This window comes from Cavia porcellus, unplaced genomic scaffold (genome assembly GCF_034190915.1).
Source record: "Cavia porcellus strain 051 isolate PalLab524CR breed Dunkin Hartley unplaced genomic scaffold, mCavPor4.1 scaffold_16, whole genome shotgun sequence".
NCBI lineage: Eukaryota > Metazoa > Chordata > Mammalia > Rodentia > Caviidae > Cavia > Cavia porcellus.
The window spans coordinates 49,806,830-49,827,305 of record NW_026947499.1 but is presented as its reverse complement, the minus strand read 5'-3'; the positions used below and the strand labels follow the sequence as shown (position 1 = coordinate 49,827,305).

Below are 20,476 nucleotides of genomic sequence, written 5' to 3'. Positions count from 1 at the left end.
GGAAAGTAGGAGCATATTGAGATCCTTTCAACTAAGACACAGAAACCCAACTTAAACTTAAGGAAAAATGGGAATTTATTTGTTTCAATAACAAAGTAATTCAAGGATAGTTCTGGCTTCAGGAATGACTTACCCCAAAACTAAAATGATGTTAATAGAATGCTGCATCCATTTTTCAGCTTCCTTTCTTCTTTGATGGCATGGTTCTTAGGTAGTATTTCATGTATGGCTGATAAACTTGCATACATGCAGTACCAAACGTCCCCCACAACTTAGCAACCCTAGAGGGCCAACATTTCTTTCTCAAGAGTTCCAGCAGAGTCTCAGGCTTGGCTTCCTGGTCACATCCCATGCTTACTCTTGAGCTAGTCATTACTACTCTGAATGGCCAGACCCAGCTTCCATGTCCTGCTTGGAGCTAGAAGGTGAAATCAGCCCCATGAAACATATGGGTTGAAGTAGGATAGAGGTTTTCAAAAAAAAAAAAAAATTTACATCTGTTTTATTAACCAAAGAAGAGGACACTGATACTAATATCCTTCTGAGGAAAGACAAAGTAGAAGGAATATTTTCCTATGTGAATGGAGAACAAGAAGAGATGTTAAACCGAGAGGGCACAGAAGCCTACTCAGTGTTTGGCAGTAACACCTTGGTGAGAGAGCAAGATCTAAGAGGAAACAGGACCTTGCTGCACCCAGAGCCCACAGGCGCAGGCAGGCCCAACCAAGGTTATCATGCTCCGAGCACAAGGTAGAACCCCTACGCCAGTCAGGATGGACATATGTTGTGTAGCGATGTTTAAACAATGACTAGAAGGTCTTTTCAAATGTATAAACGACAGGCCTCTGCACAACCTAGGGATATCCAATAACCAGTAAGTTTTCTCCTCACAGGGTGGAAGGGATCTATTTGATTTTCAAGGGGCAGGAGAGGAAGGTGGGGACCAGCCTGTTTGGGGAAATTTCCCCAGGTACTCAAGTTCTGAAAAATCTCCATGAAAGTCTGAGGATGATTGGTTTTACCAGTTTAAGGATATGTGCCCTATAAAATGCCACTGAACAATGGACTGCAAACAGAAAGCTTGAGTGCGCAAGAGGAATGATGGAAGATTAAACAAGCAACTTTTCCTTACATATTTTGCTAACTTTTCAGAAAAGCAGAAAATATTCACAAGTTGTTTCTAAATAAGGGCTACCTTTTATGATTCTTTGCACTCCACATCAACAAGAAGCAAACCACAGATTTAGCCTAATGTATGAGCCAAGGAATCATGCAACTGGGACAAGCTATTTTTATTTCCTTTAGACTAGCCAAACTGGCATTATGGGACAGCAGGAGTCCTAGATCTCAAGTGAGGAAACCCAGGTTTAAAACTGTGATTCACCAGCTACTAGTTATAGAACCTTGGGCAGGCTGTTCACATTTTTGATCTTAAGTTTTCTAGTCTGGAAAATATCACCTTTTAATACACAGAGGATTAGGATGATATGGCAATGCCTGTAAAAAACATTTAAATGTTAGTTTTCTTCTCCAAACTAATTGAATATTAACCAGTATTAACCATAGTACTTTTAAAAATATGAATTGCTTTAATAGAGTAGTTGGTACATTTAACCATACTATTAACCATAGTAGTACTATTAACCATAGTACTTTTAAAAATATGAATTGCTTTAATAGAGTAGTTGGTACATTCCAGTTAGAATGCCAGGTTATTTTGATACCTGGGAAGGTTTTGTAAGCTCAGGCCTAAATTTACAGAAGCACTTGAAATGGCAAAAACTTGGAAGCAAGCTAAGTGTAGTGATACATGCCTATAAACCTACCACTAGGGAGGCTGAGGCAGGAGATACACCAAGAGTCTAAGATCAGTATGGGTTACACAAGTAACTTCAAGCCAGCCTGAACTACATATTGAGACTATTCCAAAAACAACAAAACAAAACAAAAAGACTAAACAATTGTGAAACAATACCAAAAATGATTTTGACTGGTTCTCCAGCTGTATTTTCACTAGCCATAGAAAATGAGGCAATATAAAGGAAAAGAATTTTAATTTTTTAGTTTAAGAACACAGCTGTGTTGTCTAAGACAACTAATATTAACTATTTAAACAAAATGAGAAGGAGTGCCAATCAGGACATGGTATTTATTTGACTGACTTGACAGATAATGAGAATTGATTTAATAGTGAATAAATGTAACTGGCAACATTCACTAAAGTGCCTTAAAATGGCCAACCAGGGATAACCGCATCCAAAATGAGACCAAATATTTTGAGCCTATTCTTGTTAGCAGAAATAATTAAAACATCTTGGCAAGACCAAGTCTTTGCAAAACATAGCAATACATGGCTACAAGACAGCAAAGAACCCACAAGTTGGAAGAAGCCCCCACAGAGTTTTCTTAGGATCAAAAGGGTGCTTGCATCATCTCTATATAAGCAGCAATGTGGTGTACTGTGTGAGTTCAGTAGCAAAAGATGTTGATATTCCAAAACCTTGAACATGCTTTAAAAAATCATTCTAAAGAGGTCAAGGAAATTTCAAATAGAGCTGAAGACTGGTAAAGTGGCTTCATGTATGAAAGCTGATCTACGGAAGCCTCTACCTTCAGGGAGAATTTTATTGAAATAACACTCAAAGATAGGTTACTGGATCTTCCAGATTTCCAGGAAATATTTCATAATTTCCCTTTATGATGTAGCCCTGAACTTAACTTTGATAAATCAATTTCTCAGGAATACAATGAGAGCCATATTCTTTGTAATTACTAATAATTTATAAATATTTAGTAATGATAATAGCAACAGCTGAATGCTTACTATGTACTTTTGCTTTACTTCCAGGAGAACATGGCGGACAGATAACAGCAACTACCGGAGGCTCTCTGAAAGACTCGGCTCAGAAGCCAGGAATGGTGCGGACTAAGGAGACATAAGCAGGTGGAGATATGCTCTAACTGACTCAGGAACGAACTGGGCTGAGAGAAGCCAACTTGGAATGCAGTCCTGGTGCTAAAACAGGAACAGAAAAGACTCGGTGTGGAGGCTGGAACCGCGCCATTGTAAGCCCCGATTTGGGTTTCCCGCCGCGCGGCGGCTGGCTGCCTCTACAGCAGCTCGGCAAGGAAAGAGACGCGCAGAAGCTCTGAGAACGGCAATCTGCGAATGGCAGGGAGGCGTGCACTGACTTGTGGTGAGGTGAGTGAGAGAAACTGACACTCTACCACAGTTTGACTCCAGCAGAGGACTTTCTGGGCCCGAGCAGTCCTGCGGGAGCAGGGCGCGGTGGCGACTCCAGTCACACATCTCCCTCTCGGGCGGGATTGGTGAAAAGTGCCTGGCCTGCGTGACGCTGCCGGCGGACCTGGTAGGCTGTCCCAACCCAGATCCCAGAGCCTGACGGTGGCCGGGAGGGGAGACGCGTAGGCTGCCTGGTCCGTAACTCCCTGGTGCGCAGCGGTGAGCGGGAACAACTAACTGGCGCAATTCGATCAGGCTGTGGCTGACTGGGAGAGAAGCTGGGCCTCTTATATAAGCTTGCATATATAAGGAACAGAGAAGAAGAGGCAGCATGGGAAGAGGCAGCAACAAGAAAGGCTCCTTGGCCCCCAATTCTGAGAAACAGGCAATAGCAGACACCACACCAATACACATAAGGCACCATATAGAGAGCCTCATAGACCAATTCAGGAATGAAGTTATCAATGACCTGAAGCTAGAAGTATGCAGAATAGTTAGAGAAATGTTAAGTACCACCCAAGAAAAAACAGGTGGTGGAATGGAAGAACAGAAAAAAAGGGGAGAATTGTTTGATGGAGAAAACAGAGAAAGCATAGAATACGTGAAGCAGGTTCAAAGGGACTACCAAGATACTAAGAAGTCTATAGAAGACTGGCATAACAGCTTGAAAGAAACTAAGGACAGACTATCTGAACTGGAGGGCAGACTTGTAATATGGGAGAATGAAATGAAAAACTTCTTAAAAATAACAAAGAAACAAACAGCAATAATACAAAGACAAGAAGATGATAAGAGGATCCATAATTTAAGGATTAAGAACATAAAAGAAGAAGTAGGGACACAAACAAGTAAACTACAAAAGCTACTCACAGAAATAATCCAGGAGAATTTTCCTAATTTAGCAAAAGGTAAAGATACTCAGATGTATGAGGCATACAGGACCCCAGCTACCTACAACCCAAACAGAGCAACACCCAGGCATATAATAATAAAAATTCCAGAAATTCAATACAAGAACAGAATATTAAAAGCTGTAAGAGACAAGAAACAGACCACTTACAAGGGAACACCCATCAGAATTACAGCAGATTTCTCTGCACAAACCATCAAATCACGAAGAGCGTGGGGGGAAATAATTCAAGCATTGAAAGATAATAATCTCCAGCCAAGATTGAGATATCCTGCACAACTGTCCCTGGAAATTGATGGAAAAACAAGGTGCTTCCAGGATAAAGAGGAACTGGGGGAATTTGCAACCACCAATTCAACTCTACAGAGAGTATTGCAGGATATTCTAAAAAAAGAAAAATACAAAGAATCCAGAAATAATGGCAGAGAGGCCACAACAAATGGAGCAGAGAACAAAATGAAGAAGACAAACTGACCTCTACGGACAGAAAAAGAGCTTAACAGAAATGAGGCAGAGAAGATTGGATGATAGGAACAGCTATTTTGGAGAAAATGACATCTTAATAGGTAATACAGATTTAGTATCATCTTGTTTTGAAGTCTCATCTAGCTTTTGTCCTTCTGTCTCCAATGGTCTAAATAGGCTGTATCTTATTGGATTTTATTATGTACGATAGTATAAGCAAAAACCTTTTAAAGACAAGGAGATTATACAGAAACCATTGTTCATTTTGTTAGTCAATTCTAAATACTCTGTAACGCTGTCATTCTCTTGAATGGTCTTACATTGTTTTGATATACTTAATGCTACAGTATACGAAGTTGTACTCAAGGATTTCAAAGAAAGAAACAATATGGTAACTACTTTTAGGTTAGGATTATCTGGTGGTGAAACACTATTCTGCTTAAATGGTTATGTTTTGATCTGCGCTGTTTCGTTGTTATGCCCTCTTTTATCTCAATCTCCACTCCATTATTTACTTTTTTATCTTTATCCTTTTAATTAAAGGAAAAAAAATAGCAGGATATATTATAGTAACCCACTTTGACTTCTCATTACCTTGATTTAAAGCCCTGTATTACTCTCACCATCTGGTTTTTAACTGATGTTCCCCTATTCTGTTTTGCTGGATAGTATCAGGTTCGAAAGTTTAGGCATCAGCTGTGAAGATAATGAGATTCATTATGACGCCCATTCTTGTTGACTTTTATCTACTTTTGAAGACCTACAATGTCTCCAATGTTTTGGTTTTGTCGGTTTTATTCTTTACTATTTTGTTCAATTGTATTATAACTAATGATATAGGCAATTCTATTAGAGATAGTGGGAGGCATTATGGTAACCATTGTTGATCACCTTGTATTATGTTTTTACATTATCTATTATGTCCACCCTTTTGACTTGACCGATTCTGTTCTGTTATGTCACATTTGGTTTTACTCTCTTCCAAAAAAGTAATAAGAACCGTGGGAGCAATGAAACCCAAAATGTGTAATAGTCATGGTACAAAAGAGAGGAAAAGAAAGTGCTCCAAACTATATAACTGCATGTATATTTAAGTGTATAAGATAGAAAATGATATCACAGAGTTTTATTGGATCAATGAACAGAACTGTTTGCAGTATAATTGATGGAATGTCCACTTTACAAGCTTTAATTTTGTGACTTGAACAATTATTTCTAAGATGACAATATGTAATCCATTAACTAGTGATTTCCTACTGTTCATTTTTTTTTCTGTAAATCTGTATAACTTGTACCCTTTCCCTGCTTTTTTTCTTTTCTACTTAAATAAAATTTAAAAAAAAATAAAATAAAATAAAATAAACCCTACGTGGTAAGCATGGTTATTAGCTCCATTCTCCAGATTAAAAAACAAAAACAAGATTCACTGAATTTAGATGACCTATTAGATCTGAGGCTCATCTGTCAAAGGCATTCTTTCCTATGTTGAGTGCTCTGTTGAGCTCTTCTGCGTGACTTGGAAAACCAGCAAGCCTTTCCAAGGCCTCAATTTCTTCATCTGAAAATGGAAACACTCAACATGTTCTTTTAGATTTCATCCAACTCTATAAAAATCTAAGTCTCATCAAAAGTCTTTTCTTGAAATTTAGTGTTAGGTGGTTTTAGTCTGTGATTGGAATTGAGACTGACACCCCAAAACCTTGAACATGCTTTAAAAAGTCATTCTAAAAGTCTGTTTTCTTCTCCTGAGAGAGGGACCAAAATCCTGGAAAAAAAAAAAAAAAAAAAAAAAAAAAGCTATATTTTCCATTTTTAATGTCATTAACAAAATACCTGCTTTTATTTTGTTGCTGGGTTAATATGACCCAAGAGTTAACTTCGCATAAAAGAATCCACAGTCCTCTAAACTTGGTGTTTTTCCTGTAATCTTCTCATACAGTAGCTAGAAGAGTTAATAGAAGACCAAGTCAAAAATAAGGTATTTTTAAGCCCACATTATTGCCATTTCCTCAAGTATTACCAAAGAGAAGGAAAAAGCCTCCCTGTCCTCACAAAGTTCAGTATAAGCCTGCCATTACAATTTTCAGCTGCCCTATTTAATGTTTATGGGCGGCAAAAAGACAAACCCTTCAAATATCTCTAATTTGTGCTACCAATCAGGGTAAGATTTGGAATGTGTGAAGACCGAGTGATCTGATGACCAGCATAACTTGCTTGGAACTTTCCCAGTTATAGCATTTAAAGTCCCAAGTCCTGGGAAACTGGTTGATCTTAGTCAAATCAGTATGGCTGGGAATCCTGTGAAGAAGCTCTCAAGTCCTAAGACCCAAGAACATCTAATGTTACTGGATTTTAACCCCTAATTCCCCAAGAGGATGGTGAAAGGGCCTTATAAAGAAGAAACTGCAGTAAAGGTATTCACTAGTTTTTATCAGGCTGGGCTGATACTCCCAGAGAAAGCTATAATAAAGCTGTAAGCACAGAGACAAATCTAAAAATCAAGGGTCTCTGACCGGTTTTACCTATATTTTACGATTTTAGAAGTGAAGGTAGAAATAGAAAATGAAAGCAAAGGTGGACCTAGGTCCATGTGCAAGGAAGAAAAGGATAGCTAGCTTTAGGGGCTTTGGCTGAGTTTAAGCTCATGGACCCATGATGCAGAAGAAAGCTGCATAAATGTCTTTTATTGCTGAGTGACTCTTAGCACACATGGCCTAATCCGTATCCTGGAATATTAGTGGCATCTCTTCCCTAGAAGTGAACTAGGAGTGGGAGTGAAAGGACACAGAAACCCTCTTTCAACGCAATTCTAACAAAAAAACCAATACAAGAGGCACGGAAGTGTATCTGTGTGAATATGTGAAACCTCAATAGGAAATCAATTTGTAAAATCAAAGCTTATTTCAAAGTAATAGCAGTCTTTTTAGTTTCTTTAGTAGACAATTTATTTTGATAAACTTGCTCAATAACAAAAATACAAGTGAAGAAAATTATGTTCATTTTATACAGTTGTATTAACAATTGTTTTGAAATTATTAATTGAAAAATGTTATAACCAATTAGAAAACAATTCTTAATAAAGTTGGGATAATATACAGACCTTGATCACAAACTTTAAAATCTCTTGAGGTGATACAACTAAAAGTTCTGTGTAGGATTGTCTCCCTACACAGGCTTTTTTTCCTTCATACATTTTTATCCTTCAAAAATTTTTTGAATGACAGCTGTTTTGAATTGTGAACGTAAATTTAATTTTTAAAAGAAGACCAAAGTGGGTTGATAAAACAGTTACTACAATCAGAGTAACTTGTGGCCAGTAGTCTTTTAATAAAGACAAAATAAATGCAACGTATTCTTCCTCTGAAGTCAACGATGCAAAATAATAGCTAAGTATATATTCAAAGTTAGTTTTCAATACTCTTTTCAGACTTTTTCTCTGAGTCAACAGATTGTTTGTCACCAGGACTATTTATTTCACTTAAGAGACTAAACAGTGAATTCAGAGAACAAGTGGAGATATCAAAGTTTTAGGCAAAAGGGCAAAAACCAATAAAGTATTTTGGTCATCTAGAACATTAAGGGGGAAAAAAAAGACATCCTTTGAAAACAAAACAAATGAAACAAAATAAGTTTGTAATAGGTAGAAGAGTCAAAAAACTACATACACACATTAACAACATAGAACATGGATTACCTTTGGAAAGAATCATACTGAAATGTTTGCTTTTAATGAATTAAAGATTTTTTTGTTTACAGATATTTAGGCATGTTCAATAGGAGCTTCCAAAAATTTCAAACTAATTGAGTCTTGTGCAAATAAAACCTAAAAATAGTTTTCAGCAGATTTTACAGTGATATTCTTAGGTATGAGAAGAATGCACTCTAAAAACAATGTACCAGACAAAAGTTTGACAAATGATTGCACCATAAAACAGTGTTTTATATACAGTTTACAAGATATGATTTCCTGCTATAAATTAATACTGCACTATATAGTACTTATAGTGACCTTTTTAAAAGCAACCGCTGACAGTTGGCTATCTTTTCACTTACAGGATTTATAGACATTTATATGAATGAGTCAATTTCAATGTTTGGTCTGGAAGAGCACAAAGACCTGACCTCACATACTACTAGATGGGATGATTGCAGTCCTGGATTAGAGTGCTGAATGACTAGAGGGACTTCCCCTGACCAGCCTTTTAGACACTGGACCAGCAAGACAGTGATGAAAATAAAGACAATAGAATGGTCTGGGTAACAGATACAAATAAAATCTTAAATTCTGTAGTCTTATATGTAATACCACTGTAAGTGAAAGAAGTAAACAGTGGGGAAATTCTTAGCAGCTGAGAAACTTTCTCTCCCCATGCTTATGATCCAGTTAAAAATATTTTGAGAAACTATTTACAATAAAATCCATCTTTTGGAAGAGAAAAGCTCTTGATCGTATCATAAATTAATTTGAACAATACTTTGCAAACACTTTATCTTAGTGGTATAATGGTGATAACCAAAGCTTTCCTTCAGAATGATCCATTTGATTGAGGACTGATCAATCACAACAGGAACTACAACCCCTAATGTCCATAGAACACATCTGGTGTAGTCTTAGAATTGACTAGATATCATAATACTTGAGGGAAAATGGTCTTCCATGGATTTTCCAAGTGTTTTTGTTTTTAAACCTGGGGAAGGAAAAGTATAACATTCCCTTCAAACACTCAAGGAATATACCATAGGGTAGTTCAAATCCTCCCCCTCATCTCCCCAGTGAGCTGAAACATGGGGTTTTTTTTTTTTAACAATGAAATACTGTTGGATTTACATTTACTGTCAGATATATAAATATCAAACAAGCCAGTGTGAAACACATCAAGCTCTTCCATTTCATACTACAAATATCTGAGGTGGTTGCCCCATTCTCCCTCCAAGTATCTATTCTATAATTTGTAATTTAGTTCTTAAAAAACAGTGCATTCACTTCTGTTTGTGTGAAACATGGGCTACATGGGACTCAACCTCTACTTAGTGACAGGGACATTTAGGTTGTCATTTCACTATTAAAGAGAAATAATGTAGCTCTATTGCCATGAAACCCCCTCCTACCCATATTTTAAACAGGAGATTATCTGTAGTGTTTATCAGGAAAAACAACTAAGCATTGACATGAAGGCATGAAAATGTGGAGAAGAGAAATACTGTATTTTGAAAGTACTTACGAGTTCAAAGGTTAGCTGTAATGCTTTTTTAAGAGTAAAACATAAAGCTGTGGATTTAGTACAGCCTTGAATGTAAATGCGAAATTATTAGCTTTTAGCAAACAAAGGCATGTAGCATATAAAGAAAATATTGTATTGCTCAAGTTTTGATAAAGATATATTAATAATGCTTGCAGATAAAAAGAAATTTAATTTTTTATGGCAGAGTGAAATTAGCAAAAATAGCCAAAACAGCCAAATACTTGCTAGTGAACTCTGCAGTTATGTAAAGTTGTGTGCTTGAACATACAAAATGCATTATTAATGTAACAGATCTAAGCCAGTAGAAAAAAAGAATATACAAGAGACAACAGTTGCCAATAATTTAAATAGTGTCAGATTCCCCAAATTATAAGGTTTGACATGATCTTAACTTCTATTATCATATACAAATAAATTAACCATAGGAAGAATTTTTAGCTTAACTTAAAATTGCACCTACAAAGGTATGGAATTATTTGTACCTATTACAAAAACCTGTTAAAATCAAGGGCTGCTACAAAGAATGAGGTAAACTGAAGACTCTCTCCACTATGCAGCCTTCAGATAAATGGCTTGTTTTCTATTGAGTTCTAGGTTTGCACACCACAGTGTTTTGCTAGCAAAGCATTCAGAATTCTCTTCCAAGAACTGTTTGCATGTGTGCATATATAAATTTACACACACATACATACACACATATATACACACTGTATATGGCATCAGCAAAATATATATATATATATTATATATTTATATAAATATAAGGAAGATTTCCCCCACCCACCCCAAACATGTCTTTAGTGTTTGATTTCTCTTTTCTTGCTTTGTACACAGAAATTAGGGAATTTCAGAATTTTTACATATATTTTAGCAAACAAGTTTTGATCTATTGGCTTCTTGGTACAGTAATGCAATGACAATTCATTCTGGTACCAAAGGCTTAAACCATTACAAAGAAGTAGTGAATACTAATTTCTTAGGAGGTGAGGCCAGCCCCACATGAACTTCTCTTGCATCCCTTCTGGTCCACCATGACTCATAAATACTTAGACTTTTTTTTTCCTCAAATGAATCGTTAGACGTTAAAAATGGAACAACAGAGTTACAAAGGGCCACATGCTTTTCAGTATAAAGCATTCTCCTTCACTAGGTTGCTATCACAGTGCAGACTGACTGCCTGAATATGTTCAGGAGATTTAGTCAATATTGTCTGTATTTGGTTATGGAAAAGGCTCTCCTCATTTTTTCTAAAATCCAAAGTGCATAGTGAGAACAAATCAAATAAGTTTTTTCTTTCAACATCAGTTTCATCTAAGCATCTTCCTATGAGAGGATTACTCAGATGCCTTGTCTTTGTCCTCCCACCCTCTTAAAAAAAAAAAAAAAAGTCAAGCAGTTTAGACATTCATCAGCCTGGTAAACAAACTTTGCCAGCAAATAGAAGTCCTACTATTGTAAAGAAAATTGATAAGACAAAAAGTACATATGATGACCCAACTACTGTGTTGTTGGGTAATTTATAAGGTTGACCTCCGACTTCATTGATGTAAAATCCTATTGGGAATATTAGGGCAGCCATACAGAAAAGGATCACTGAAAAACAAACCAAAACATAACATTAGTAACATGATTTGGTGATTACAAAAACAGAAAATCTGCCACAAAAGAAGATAAACTACATAGTGAGTGCATAAGAGGTATTATGGGTTAATAACAAGACTAAAGCTATTAAAATATAGACCACTTTTCCAAAGATTTGCATATATTACAGGTCACATAATATATCACTGACACTTAATTGAATATAATACAAGTTGGGCTAGCCTTGTATATAAGGATCATTGTGAATTATCAGCATTAAAAAGTCAAACCTACTAAGTATTCACATGTACTATTCATAACTGTTTAGACTAGAAATTAAGGCCACTGGCTAGAATCAAAGCTACCTTCTAGTCCTGCTACTTACTAACCTGCAATTGCAGGCCTCTAGTTCTTTCTGGAAAAAAAAAAAAAGGAAATATTAGGATATTTCAAATCCTTAGCACTGTGCCAAATTGATAGGAAGTGCCAAATAAATGCTGCACAGTACTATCATTGTAGTTATTATTCTGCCAATTGTCTTCTTGCTATTTGTGAATTGGAAAAAAGGTACATAGAAATAAGTTATATTTCTTTCTTTCTTTTTTTTTGGAGACAGGGTCTCACTATGTAGTTCAGGCTTAGTTTGAACTCACTATGTAGCCAGGTTGGTGTACAATTAATGATCCTTCTGCCCCAGCCACCTGAGTGCTGGGATTACAGGTATGCACTACCACATCTGTTTAAGATTGCTTACTTTACTCTAAATTAGCTATAAGAAAAAACATTAGATCTTTGGGAAGATTATTAGTAAACTGACAGAATAGTTCTCTCATTTATCTTTTACATTTTTGAATACATGGAAATATTAAAGTGTGGCAAGATAAAAAAACCTGAGTTTTACATATGAATACAGTAAAATTTATAATTTGCTAAAATATTTCTAGAACAATATTAGTGTGGGGGGAGAAGCAAAAACTGCCTATACATAATCTAGCATTTTTATGAAACTATTTTTGGTTTTTGAAGACATATTGTTCAAATGTTCATAATCCTTCACATTTCTTTGGAGCAAAAACAGTCCCTCAGTATAGATTTCTAGTCACTGTATGTAAAGAGTTGAAGCTTTCCAGTATTAATTCAATGAGAAATCTTCTCAAATTAAATCTATCTTAGGGATACAGGCAGAACCCTGGATAAACACATCAGCTGACAGAGTCTGTACATCTTTGTATGTATATTAATCAGTCAATAGAATTTAACATAAGAATCCTTAAAAAGCCAATTTTAAATCCTTTTTTAGATGGAATTCCTTCAACGGTGTATTAAAAAGTAATATTTACTTAAGTAACCTAACACTTAAGGAATATAACAGCATTCTGCTTTGCACCATTTAGGTAGATTTTATGTTATACATACATAGATAATACTTCATTTTGGGCAAAATGATCCAAAAATATGTTACATAAGTGAACTTGAAGTTTTTCCAATACCTACTATAGCACAAATAAAAATTCAGATGTTAAATTTTATTACTTTTTGCCTTTCTGTTGTATAGTCAGCAACAAACAACTTTATGAGTGTTAATGCTCATTTATCAGTGCTATCATTAATTGTAATGGTTCTTATGGCTTAATAAAGTTTGGTAAATAAAATACAACCAAGATTTAGGTAGCAATAGACAAGCTAATTAAAAAAAAAAAAAAAAAAAAAACCTCAAGAAAGCCAGGCATGGTGGTACAAGCCTATAAGCACTCTGGGATACTAAGGCAGGAAGATCGCAAGTTTGAGCCTAGCATGGGCAACTTAGTGAGACTCTGTCTCAAAATAAAAGGACACAGGGATGTAGCTCAGTGAAAAGACCTTTGGTTTAATCCCTAGCATAACAAGATGTTTTCTAAAGGTTGACTAACTCAAGAAACACTACAGTAATTTAGAAGAAAATGCTAAAAAGATAGACATTAAATTTGTTCCTTCTGTTAATTGGTATACGTGGGCAACTTTACATCTATTTTCTACTGTATCTATCATGGAGTGCTCATTTAGTGACTATGGTTAGAATTTAATATTCTCAAAAACTTTTAAAAATTCCAAATTGGTTAGGAAAGCCTAATCAGTGTTATAGAAGCAATAAACTCCTATTCATTCTAACACTGGTTTTAAATCCTGGGAATTACATTCTCTACGCTTCCTGGGGAACAGATTTAAAGGAGGTGGATGACTCTTTTAAGTTACTGAGAACTATGTAGATATAGTACTTTAGCTCTTAATATATTACTAACTTTGATATGAATCACCTAAATAAGCTCGTAAAGATGTAACTTCATATTCTCCATGGCACATGTTATTTAGTGCTAAGAGTAAGAAATCGGGAGTACTGGTAGATATGGTATGAAGATAGAGTAGCAAAGGAAAGAACAGCTTTGGACTTAGAGAAGAGGACTCCTTTCTCTTTCTTTTGCCCCCATGGGCAAGACCCACGTGAGGTTCTCCTTTGAGATGTTATTTCATCAGTATACATAGCCATTTGAGTTACCAGCAGCCTAACTGGAATAGAAATACATACAATCAAGGGCTGAAAGGAATCATTAGGGAGAGCCCAATTCCTCTCACAACTGTCAATAGAAGACTAGCTCTGATACCAAAAACAATAGATAAGGAAATGAAGAATAAGGCAGCTCTATGCCCGCTTAAGTAAAATCAACCCTAAAATGTATTTAAAAATAAAAAGTACAGAATAGTATAAAAATGTTTGTGTAAATACATAAGACATACAGACATATGTGTGTATTCCCTATATGAATACTTCCAGTAGTAAATTTCAGAAACTAGTTTAATAGTGATTGGATGGCTGGGTGACAAGACCATAAAGGAGACTTTTTATTTGCCCTGTCAGAGACTTTGAATTACATATCACATACACACATCATTTTTAAAAGTTCGCTTAACTAAAGTAGAAAAATATATTGTATTTGGGGTTTGATTATACATACTTAAATATTTTCTGCTGAAGGAAAATGAGCTACACAGAACCCTACTTCTCTCCCTTTCCTGGGTCAGGTGAACCAACCGCTCATGAATCTTTCGCATACTTTGGTTCAGACAACTTTGCTAAATTACAGTTTAGATTTCTGATATTCAGAGCATATATACTCCCAAATTTCAAATAAATGCAGACGCTAACTGCTTGTTTCATATTATTCTATTCTTTAAAGAGTGAAATCCTCTAGGTAAGTGATATGTGTTTATGAATAAACGATACAGAATTATGTCCTCTTTAAACTCCTTTTTGGTACCCTTCAGCTCCTTGTCATCACAACTGTCTCTAGCCCTTATTCTCTAGAACAAAATTGTCTCAGGTCTCATTGACAGAGCAAAGACCATCAACTTGTTTCATACTGCTTAACAAGGGTGAAAAAGCATTTTATATCAAATTCACCTTGCTCAATCTAAATTTTAAAATTAAGAGGAATGTAGAGAGAAAAGTAAAATAAAGCCTGAAATACATATGAAAGAGAAAGTTTCACAGAAAGCTAGAAAGAAACAGAAAGCCATAAGGGAATATTACTGTCCTACAACCTTAAAGATAAACTGAGTTTTAACATTAACAGGGATAATGAGTTTATACTTTAGTCATACTAGTTCTAGTTTTAGATCTTAGGCAAACAAGATTTTGAGACACTGATTTGGAAGCTAAGTCTCATAATATGGTACTGTCATCCCATTTATTGTAGGATTTCTTAACAGAGGCAGCATGGTCATTTGGGCCAGATAATTCTTCACTGTGGGGAGTTGCCCTGTACATCTGGAGGATGGTTAGCAATACTTACTGTTGCCCCTACACTAGATAGGTGGCTAGTGATACCTGTGACTACCAAAAAATTTTTCATATGTTGCCAAATGTCCCCCAGGGTACAAAAGTGCTTTACAGAGAAAGAAGTAAAAAGACAAAATTATAGAAATACCTTTGCTTTGTGCAACTAAATTTTTGTTTAACTTGGGATAAGATTACTTTCCAACTTTGCAAAGTATAAGAGATTATATAATATATAAATTTATCATACCATTGGGTATAGCTTAAGGGAGTAAGAAATGTTGATAATTATTAAATAACCAAATGTGTTGCTGATTCTTCAATGATCATACAACAATACAAAAAGAAACTCAAAACCAATGATATTAAATATAATTAATTTGTATTTTTAATATTTTTTCTAGATTTATCTTTATTTTGATAGAAGATACCAATACCTTCATGAAGAAAAGACTCAGGTTAGTAACAGCTCCTGAGTCACAAATCTGAAATAACTTATGTCACAAAGTGATTAAAAAATAAGAGTCATTAAAATAGTAATTCATACAAAGCAATTAAGTTGTGGCTGTCCTGGTCTTATAGGAAGAGTTTTGAAGAGTTTATTTCATGGGCATATGAAAAATGGTACTCTCTGATGATTATACAGTCCTCGTTACTGATTCTTAATTATCTTCATAAACATAGCAGTGTGTGTATTTTCTAGAAAATGTAGAAGCTGGGGCTGGGGATTTAGCTCAGCGGCATAAGCACTTGCCTGGCAAACACAAGATCATGAGCTTGATCCCTGGTACTAGAAAGAAAGAAAGAAAGAAAGAAAGAAAGAAAGAAAATGTAGAAGTACAAGTTACTTACTTCCAGTGAATGCTATCCAACGAGCATATTTTGTAGCTTCTCTTCGCCAGTGGGAAGCCACTAGCAAACCACATGTGACAGTCAATGAAATGATTCCCATGATGATAAAAAACAGTGTGGTGACCCACTCGGGGGGAAGCCGGGGAGGGATGCAGGTTCGGTCTCGTCCATGGATTGTTTGACACTGTCGCACAAGGCCCACGGTGAGTGCTCCTGGGAAGATGCAAAAAGTAGAAACAGGTTAGTGGGTCTAGCACATTCAGTGACTATTTCTCATTACACATTCAGTGACTATTTCTCATTACCACCTCTGTTATGGTTTGTGCCTGGATGTCCTACCAAAGCATCATTTGGTCATAGAGGGCAGGTCTTTCAAAGTGGCTGAATCTAGTATTTGTGATTACTTCATTGTTTAGTGCTGGGTTTGGCGGTGAGTACTACACCCACCCTGGGGTGTGTCACTTTTGCCTGTCACTCGCCAAGAAAGGCTGCCCCTTAGCCACTCCACCCTGCCTTGGAGCCAGCTAATTATGGACTAAAACCTCCACAAACTGTGAGCTAAATAAATCTTCCCTTTTTTCATTTTAGGTGTCAGGTATTTTGTCTCAGCAACGAGAGAAAAGTAACCAAGACAGCTCTTTTCTTCAGTCTCTATAAAATCTTGTCTGTGGATCATGCAAGTACTTAATTCTGGAGTCCTACCCTTAAGCATTCGGCTGTCATTCATCATACAGCAATACCTGGCATAATATACATAGTAAATTTCAAAAACAAAATACCAAGCCAAACCAAATCAAACCCAAAACCTTATAGAAGCCACAAAAAGCAGATTAAAAGGCAGCTAATTCATTTATTCATTAAACAAATGCTTTTCTGAGTACTTCTGTCTGGCACTGCTCTAGACAGTGAACAAGATAGACAAGGTTCCTGCCCTCATGGAACTTGCAAACTATCAGAAGGAACTGTGACTTTTCTATTCCCTGATTCAAGACATATATTACTTTTAGCTAAGCAGAGGGAAAGGTTTTTTTAGGAAACTGAAAAACTTGAAATATGCCTAATCATAATATACAAATAAAATTAAATATCACATTATGTAGAAGTGATATGTTTATCAGAGTTAAAGGATCCAGCTCATCAATTTTTATAGCGTACAAATGTTAATACTGCCAAATCATTATTGTCACACTTCAACAGAAAAGCACAAAGGCAAATCACAAGGCTAATTTTTTATGCCTTGTTGCCCCCCCATATTTAAATAACACAAATGACTTTTGTAAAAACATCAAATGCTGTTTTTCCATAAGCACATTCTCTTGTAAACCCAAGGAACCAGGGTTGGGGATGTGGCGCAGCGATAGAGTTCTTGTCTTGCATGCACAAGGCCCTGGGTTTGATCCTTAACACTACAAGAAAAAAAAAAAAAAAAAAAAAACCACAAAACACAAACCAAATTCAAAGAACCTGTCGATCAAATTGATATGAAGTAATTTATAAAGCAAGAAGGTAAAGAGTATTTTCTCCTTTTCCTCAATAAGAGGAATAAAAATGCCAAGAGGAACTGCAGATGAGAAAATGGTTACCAAGAGTACAAGAACAGAAATTTCTGGAGCTGCTGAAAACACAATAGATTTTTGTATCTTTAGTGATTGTGTGTGTGCATGTGTCTTATCTTGGTGTGCAATATATTCTCAATATAAACACAAATTAAAAATAATAAAGACACTGACATCAATATCATACTGCTTGCCATAAATAAGTGTCTTCTGTAAGTCAGCCAGTAAAATTCCTAGAAGTAGCTTTGGTAGGAGTAGCAGACCAGGGCTGGATTTGTTAGTATATAGGTATGTGCACATAGGCAAGGCTTCTGGAGGGAACTGCTTTGTGTTAGTTATATTTTGCCACTGATACATTGTTAGAAATAAAGCAACATGTTAAAGTGAAGCAAAAAATCAGAACTGCTCTCAAATTAAAGTCTTTTTTCCCTCTTAATGTGAAATTTGACCATAACTGTAAGTAGAATGAAACAAGTTAAACCTTTTCTCCCAAATATCTAATAATTAGGCCCACCTGGCAATTCCAGCACAAGTACAAATAGTATTATAGTTATGGGGTTGTTACAGGCAGCATGAGGCAGATGGGTCAAAGTGTACAAATCTTCATAGTAAAGCCATCCAGTGTGGCTCTCATCTGCTGCTTGGGGCTGAGTAACTTTATAGGCCAAAGAGAGGTATGTCAAATGAAAATATTTGATATTATTGTAATCTTTCAAATTTCACGGTAACTGCTTGAAACCAGGAGAGGGGATAAGCAGGTACCAAGGAGCTACAAAACTGTTCTTAAACTGAAACACTAAAAAGTTTCCTTCAAGAGATTACTTGAGGGGAAAGAGTGCCGTACTATGATAATGCATTTATTGTAATTTTGGAAATAAGAAAGGCATGCATAGCAGTGCCTAAGAATTCCCAAGCAAGAAACTAGGTCTTTCAGGAAAGACTTGTAACAGATTACTCTCATATAGTTACTATTCATTTATAAAAGCTATAATTGCTATAAGAATATGGACTACAGGCAGTGAAAGACCCTTCACCAAAATGCAATACTGTGGATTTCTATTATAGAAGCAACTTTTTTCATAACATACAAATAAAGTTCATTGGTAATGATATAGACTCTATTGGACTTAGATTTACATTTGAGAATTATTTTTGGCTGGCAAATATTAAAAACTGTAAGGCTGGGGACATAACTCAGTGGCATAAGCACCTGCCTGGTAGGTGTAGGTCTTGAGTTTTGACTCCCTGTACAAACCCCAAAAACAAACAAATCAACAAACAAACAAACAAAAAAAACCCTGTAGATTTATTAAATCATAATTAAAATAGCTCGCCTTTAAAACATTACAGAGAATCCTTACATTGTTTCTCTTTCTTGGGTTGTGGATATGATAAAGAACATAAACAATGAAACTTAACCCGCTATAACTAAGCTTTCTGAGCAGGTTTGTTTTTTTCTTCTACCTGCCTACCTAAGTATTTTTTCTCCTACCAGATGTATTATACCAAATGAATATAAACAGAATAAATAAGGAAATGAAAATTATGGAGATACCTTCTACAAACGAATTGGGAATAACCTGACAGATGTTCAGGTTTGAACAAACTATGTTTATAAACTATATTTATAAAATTCCTTTTCAAAACAAATCAAGGCTAAATATTCAGCAGGTTGGTCCTCGAAGGAAAGGAGAGCTAATTCTAATTGACAACCAGAAGATAAACAGCAAATAAAAATATCAACATACAAAATGTTTTATTGTGGGCTAGGGGTTATAGCCTAATAGTAGAAGATGTGCTTAGTATGCATTAGGGCCCTGGCAGCACCCCCTCCACCAAATGAGTGTCAATCTTGTTTAGCGCTACCATAGTAGTCAGACGCTCCAAAACTAATATGCTATCTACTTTCAGCAAAAATAGACTTTACTTAAATATATCATAAAAGGGCTAGAACAAACAATGGTCAGGATTTGTTATAATTCATTTTCTACAGTAAGACTCTTTACAAAATTTGTATCATAACTACACACGCTCCTTAAGCTAAATGGAGGAATCTGCGAGGGTAACTGTGCTGCTACTAATCTTGTCAATTCAGGTAGTGTTAGTACCTACACATTTATTTCCTGCCCATAGATTGAAATCCATCCCTTCAAAAGTCAAGATTTTTTACTTTAAATTTTCTTTTTTTCCTTTTTTCCGGTACCGGGGATCGAACTCATGACTGCCTGCTTGCAAGGCAGGTGCTTATGCCGCTGAGCTAAATCCCCAGCCCAACTTTAAATTTTCTTAACACATCTGGGTCACAGAATTGGGGCCTTCCCCTTGATTTTATTTTATTTTATTTGGTAAAGAATGTCTCTCTATGTAGTCCAGGCTAGCCTTGAACTATGTAGCCCACATTTGGCCTAAACTTCTGGCAATCATCCTGTCTCAACCTCCTGAGTGCTGGGATTACAGACTTGCATCATCACAAATGGTATGCCCTTGACTATAAATGGTAATTTTTTTCTTCTTTGTTTGTGTGAATGTGTGCATCTGTACTGAACCCAGGCCCTGGTACATGCTGAGTTCCTGAGCTAAAAACCCAAAGATAGCTTTTTTTTACTTAAGACAATGAGAACTTTTCAGAGGAAGTAATGGTACCTTCTAGTTCATTGGAAGACCCTAAAATGGCCTCTAGCAGTGAATATGAAGCAGTAACTAAAAAACACTTGATGATTTGGTGAATTAAAAACAAACTAAACTTAAAACTGTAGTGCACTGAGTAAGTTCTCTTGTAGAACTGTTTTCCTCAATGTGGGTTTCTGCAGCATA

The 20,476-nt window shown here is 35.9% G+C and overlaps 1 protein-coding gene across 8 annotated transcripts in view; it reads right to left on the bottom strand.

Moving 5' to 3' along the window:
* LOC100714342 (von Willebrand factor A domain-containing protein 3A) overlaps positions 1–20,476 on the bottom strand; it is a 143,252-nt gene that overhangs the window by 60,691 nt on the left and 62,085 nt on the right. For all 8 annotated transcript variants that reach the window (XR_010039871.1, XR_010039872.1, XR_010039873.1 and 5 more), the window contains exon 2: positions 16,107–16,319. Coding sequence is in view for 2 of the 8 variants with exons in the window: in XM_063226645.1 (XP_063082715.1) it covers positions 16,107–16,319 (213 nt within the window). In the remaining 6 variants the exon portion in view is untranslated. The remainder of the gene's footprint in view (positions 1–16,106; positions 16,320–20,476) is intronic.